Raw genomic sequence first — 5,885 nt, 5'->3', positions numbered from 1 at the left:
CTTTTTTTTTTTTTTTTGCCTCAGCAGACCTTTGGGTGTTTTATCGGCTCTGGCAATGCTTCTGAGTCATTTCTTGGGGTGCCGCAAGGGCAGAGTGCTGGCAGGGTCGGGGTGTTAGAGGCAGCCGCTGTGCCCCTCGGCTGACAGTGGGGAGCTCATTCGGGGCCCCCCATGGATGGCAGGACGGGGGCAGAGCTCAGGACCAGGGCCCCTTAGGCATCCTTCACGGACCCGCCGTACCGCAGGCCTGGGGTGCGTCTGGTGATGGGACTCAGGCGTGCTGGGCACTTCCTGGGAGACAAGACGCTGCTGTCTGGCGCTGCTCCTGAGTCACAGGGGTTGGGGTCTCTGCAGGCTGCTGGAGACCAGGAGGGAAGCCCCCGGGGTGGGGGGTCGGGGGCACAGGAAGAGTTATTTCAGGGAGGCCGGCGCTTCATGAAGCGAGTCCCTTCTAGCTCTGCTGTGGCAGGTCCAGCAGGACGTTTCGGTTCCTCCCACTGAGCCCACAGGCTGGTGGAGCCCACGATGGAGGGACGGACTGCCCATTGGCCAGCCCCCCAGCGGGAGCAGGAGCTGCAGGGCCCCTAAACGGGGCTGCGGGACGCCCTTGTGGTCCCTGCAGCAGGGCCCTGACCCCCTAGCCCACCCCGTCTCCGTCCTGCAGCCGGCGGGTCCCCCGCCCCGCACCGCGCCGCGGGCTCCCCTGTGGCCCCGCCTCCAGCGCCACCTCCCTCGCCCTTATTCTCACTCTAGCCATTCCCCGGAGTCTGAGTCCCTCATTCTGCTTCCTCTGTGTGACTTCAGCTGTTCGACTGCCTTTCTGTCCCTTCGGGCTCTCAGAGCCGGTTTGTGGTCTACCCCGAATAATGACCAGGGAGTGGGACTCATGTTGGGGGGTTGTAGAGCTGTGCTGACCATTATTTTAAAAACAAATCCAGGGGAATTCATTAATAAAACACACACACGGTGTCCAAGGAGGACCCCAGCCTCAGAGCTGTTTAGCCCCGAGGTGCTTCTCCAACCCCAGCGCTCTGATGAGTGGCCCCTGGGAGGTGCCCTCTCTCTCGGCATGTTCAGAAGGCAAGGTGGGATCATGCTTTCCGGAACAGACGTCAGATCCTATGGGACTCCTCCCCAGTGAGCTCACTAGTTAACCCAGACTCCGTGACGGGGAGGAGCCGTGGGAGTGCCCGGTGGAGGCTGGGCCCATCGCTGTTTCCATCTCGGTCTTCCTGGAGAGGGGGCCATTCTGGGTCTCTGCCGCAGGGAATGTGATCACCTCCTTCCATCAGGGTGAGGGGCCCGCCGGGCTCTGAGCATCGCCTCCCACACGGCCATGTGCCTGGGGCCTCAGTGTGGGCCTGAGCCCTCGGCGTCCCCTGCTCATTGATTTCCTGGGATTCAAGCTCCAAACAGTTATGTCCTCACTTGGTCCTGCCGGGGGCTCCCTGCTTGAGACGAATGGATCTCCTCTCGTTTTGGTTTTCTGATCCCCTTAAAGTAATAACCCACACACAGCAATAGTAAGTCAACTCAGAAAGGACCTCATAGGCTCATCATGCTCAAATTGTGCAAAAAAAGGAGAGTGGTTTTTAGATGGTTCGCCTCTGCTCGGTCGGGCCTTGATTGACTGGGTTTGCTGTGCTGGGGTTCGGTGGTCAGCCCAGGTATGTCCAGAATGACGGTGCACCCGGGCACGGGGAGGCCTCCTCAGAGGCTGTGAGGAGGCATTTGTCCCCGTGGGGCTCCCGGGTGCCCTCCCCCGTGCCTTCACACGTCTCTGCTTTGTCTGTTTCCTTAGAGGAGATCCTGAAGACCCACATCGCCCACTGGTGGTCTCCGGACGGTACACGGCTCGCCTACGCCACCATCAACGACTCACGCGTGCCGGTCATGGAGCTGCCCACCTACACCGGCTCCGTCTACCCCACCGCGAAGCCCTACCACTACCCCAAGGTAGGCAGGAAGCCACGCCAGGACAGCCTCTGCATACGTTCATCGGCTCCCCACCCCCTCGTGGAGCCGTGGCTCTCCCCCGTGCTGCGAGCAAGGCAGTAAACAGAGGCGGGATTAATTATGTCCCATTACATTGCATTAAATTCCCATCTTTGCGGAGCTGAATCTGTCAGCAGGTTTACTTTTTTTTAAATGACGGAACTACCGTTAGTCATTTGTCCAAGCTTCAATCCCAACCGATATACATCACCTCCCTTGTGACTCCGTGGTGACAGAAACTCACACTGCTCACGCTGGGGCACTCTGTCCTCTAGCTCCTTTTGCAGGTTCTGGGGGGTCAGAGGGTCCCCTTGGCTCTGGGCTGCTCTGCGCCTGGCCGTGTGCTGACCTGTACTGTTTCGAATTGCTCCCCAGACCCGTGTGCTGCCACAGAAAGCCAGTAGAACAGCAAGGCTGCAGGTGGATGGCAGGGCTGAGGGCAGGGAGGCACGGACGGCCACACCTGGCTTTGTTAGTAAACCGCATCGTGCCAGTGTGGGGGCAGGGCCTGCCGCCCACTCAGCTGGAGAGAGGCCGGGGCCCCGCCTGCCCCTCTGGTGACAGGGTCCCCGGGTTCCCCCTGGGGCTGCCCCAGAAGGACCCGTCCAGCCTCTGCCGACCAGCCCTGGCCCTGGCTCCCCAGCCACCAGAGGGCTCTAGGAGCTGACACCTCCTGCTGTCCAGAGATACAGGACCCTCGGCCTGCAGTTTGCAGCGAGGGGCAATGGTGCCCAAGCAAGGGGCCCAGGGTCCCAGGCCAGAGGAAGGAAGCACCAGGTATATCAGTCAGCTCGGGCTCCGTAACAAGCACCACAGACCGTGCTGCTTAAACAGCGGACGTGTGTGTCTCACGGTTCAGGAGGCTGGGAGCCAGACATTGCCTAGAAAGGGAACAGTTTCCCTGCTGAACCCTTTCATGGGAGTCCCCCCAACCTCGGAGTGATGGGATGACCTGAAACCTAGAAAACTGCAACCAACTGACTTTACCGTGAGCTCTGGGACAGGTCTGTGATTGGAATTATGACACCCATGTGGCTCGGGACTGGGGTTTCCTGTTTTAGTAGAAAGTCAGCATGTTCTGACCAACATGCCACAAACTGCTGACCCGTCTGAGCCCTGCCCTGTGTGGGTCTGCCTTCCCCCTCACCCTGACACCCGTCTGCAGGGGCGGAGGAGCCAGAGTCAGACCAGCAGCCTAGTCTTCTGCCCTGCCGGCCAGCGCTCGTGCAGGGAGGGGACAGAGGAGAGTGGCCTCTCCCCGTCCCCGCCCCATCTACCGACACTCCCCCTGAAGGGCTTCGTCCTCCCCACACTTAGCCTCTCGTGTCTCCCAGCAGACTCAGCACCCAGGCCGGTCCAGGTGGGAGGTGGCTCTCACACCTCTATCCCCTTTCCTCCCAGGCCGGCTGTGAAAACCCCAGCATCTCCCTGCATGTCATTGGCCTGAACGGACCCACGCACGACCTGGAGATGACGCCGCCTGATGACCCGAGGATGAGGTTTGCATCCTTCGTTCCATTACGCGACGACAATAACCGTGAGATCCATGTCTGCTTATGTGGTCTCTGTGGGCTCAGACTGCCAATTTAAACATCCAAGGAAAAGGCACATTTTGTACCATTTTCCTGGCTGCTTTATGGCTTGGTGTTCTGAGAGAGGAACACCTGTCAAAGCCGCTGTGATGTCTTACCTCACGTCAGGCTCAGATCCTGCCCCCCAGAGGCTGGGCTTCAGGGGGGCAGAGGGGATGGTCAACCACACGTGTCCAGTGGGGGCACCTGGCCTGCACGTGGAGGACTTTGGGGTTCACCCTTCAGATGAACAGATGCACCTTTCCAAGACGTCCAGGTAATTGGACCTACTGTGCATGGGACGCCATTTTCAGAGCCTCACTTTAGAGCAGGGGTCCCCAGCCCCCAGGCCACAGAGCCGTCCTGTTCCTGTTAGGAACTGGGATGCACCATGGGAGGTGAGTGGCGGGCAACTGGGAGAACCTCTGTCTACGCTTACAGCCACACACCATCACAGCACCACCCGAGCTCTGCCTCCCCAGTGAACTCAGTAAATGTAATGGCCTTGAATCATTCCAAAACCATCCCTGCACTCCGTCCATGGAAAACCTGTCTACTGCGACACTGGCCCTGGTGCCAAAAAAGGTCGGGGAGCGCCGCATTGGAGCATGGCTGCCCTTTACCAGGCCTGGGGACCAAGCGGGAAGTCATGCTCCAGCGAAGCCAAAGCTCCCAGGTGGCATAACAACCATGCAACTGGTGGGACATATTGACAACGGCATCCATCCTGTTGTTAGTAACGACTGGCTCAGGTGGATTTTATATTCCAATCAAGAAAGCTGAGTAGAGTCTGACTGAAGGGGTCTGGATTTCAGTTTCATCTTGTCCCAGAGTCCAAGTGGCCTGGGGACTGGTTATACTTCCAGAGTTTACTAATAGCGATGTTAAACCCCACTCTGTTGAGAGTATTGATGGGAGACCCAGAAAGGGAAGGGGACTGGGCTGGCCCCAGCTTCTACTCACTCATCGATGCTGCAGGCCTGTCCACGGGCCCAGTTAAGCCGAGAATGATCCATCCGGAGGCTCAGCAAATACCCAGCCCACATTTTGCCATAATGGTAGCCTGGGTCCTCCCTATTCACTTACAGAATTCTGCATTACTAGTAGCCCCTGGCAGCTTCCAGAAGGGCGGGTGCAGTGGCCTCAGCCACTCTAGCTCCTGCGCAGGCCCAGCTCAGGGCTGGACACACGGACGCTTGGAGCTGCTGGTCTGTAACGATGCGGGCGTCTCCCGTGGAGGCTTCATTGCTGTCCCTGGTAGAACCCATCTGCCCACGGCCACTGCAGGACACACTGAGGTTCTTTCGGCTCTCCCATCTCTAGGCGTGTGTAAAATCACTGGTCCTCAGGAGCACAGACCCAGCCCAGGGCTCCCCTCTGCCTGTCCCTCCCAGCTGTCTGTCCATCCCAGCCCTGGAGTGGCCACCCTACTCATGCAGCGGGTCCCAAGGCCTCAGTCTCGGACGGCCCCTCCTGGGAGATCGGGCCCTCAGTGTGTCCCAGAGTGGAATCAACCTGGGCGATGCTATTCTTGACAGGACCCACTCCAGTATTCTTGCCTGGAGAAGCCTCTGGACAGAGGAGCCTGGCGGGCTACAGTCCATGGGGTCGCAGAGAGTCGGGCACGACTGAAGCGGCTTAGCGTGCGCGCATGCATTCTTGCCGGGATAGGAGAAACACTGCAATCATCGCTTCGTCTTCTCTCCCGAGATCCGTGTGCTTTGCTGTCTTCCTGCAGTGCCATCCCTGTCAGGCCGCCTGGGGCCTGGTCCACCACTCTCTCTGAATTAATATGGAAAGTCACCTGGAAAATTTAAGCCATCTGTTTGAGTTAATTGAAAATCTCGTTTAGTCCATTTGGTGATGCTGTTTCCGCAGGCTTGATTAGCTTCAAGGACAGTGAAAAATTAGCCTCCATCAGGGCTGCCGGGATGCGGGCCTCGGGGCCTCTGCTCTGCAGCTTCCCGAGCTCAACGCGGCGATGCTTTCCCAGCGCCCTGTAACCTGCGGTGTGTTCATGTGCTTTCTCGTCTCCTTCCCCATCACAGTCTTGGGATTTTTCAAAGTGAGCGTGGATCTGTCAGAAATCACGCAGTAAATGCGAGCAGCCGTTTAGCAAGCATTTATTATTTGCGTCCATTAGGCTGAGAATTTAGCGTGAATGAAATATGGAGGTTATTATGCAGAGGAGGGATTGGCCTTGAAGGAAGCATTAGAAGCAAGTGAGGACTGCAGGCGTGAGAGGGGCTGTGTGAGAGCAGGGCCTGGACGAGGCGCCCCCCGCCGCCCCCCGCCAGGTCTGAGGCTTTCTCTCCCCGG

General features: G+C 58.6%; 1 protein-coding gene across 1 annotated transcript in view; it reads left to right on the top strand.

Annotated features, from left to right (window-relative positions):
• Positions 1 to 5,885, top strand: part of DPP6 (dipeptidyl-peptidase 6) — a 281,581-nt gene that overhangs the window by 184,155 nt on the left and 91,541 nt on the right. The window contains 2 exon segments of the mRNA XM_010829360.1: positions 1,802 to 1,956; positions 3,397 to 3,494. Of these exon segments, the coding sequence (XP_010827662.1) occupies positions 1,802 to 1,956; positions 3,397 to 3,494 (253 nt within the window).

This window comes from Bison bison, unplaced genomic scaffold, assembly GCF_000754665.1.
Source record: "Bison bison bison isolate TAMUID 2011002044 unplaced genomic scaffold, Bison_UMD1.0 scf7180017864503, whole genome shotgun sequence".
Taxonomy (NCBI): domain Eukaryota; kingdom Metazoa; phylum Chordata; class Mammalia; order Artiodactyla; family Bovidae; genus Bison; species Bison bison.
The sequence above is the reverse complement of the archived record's forward strand: the minus strand, read 5'-3'. Positions and strand labels throughout refer to the sequence as shown.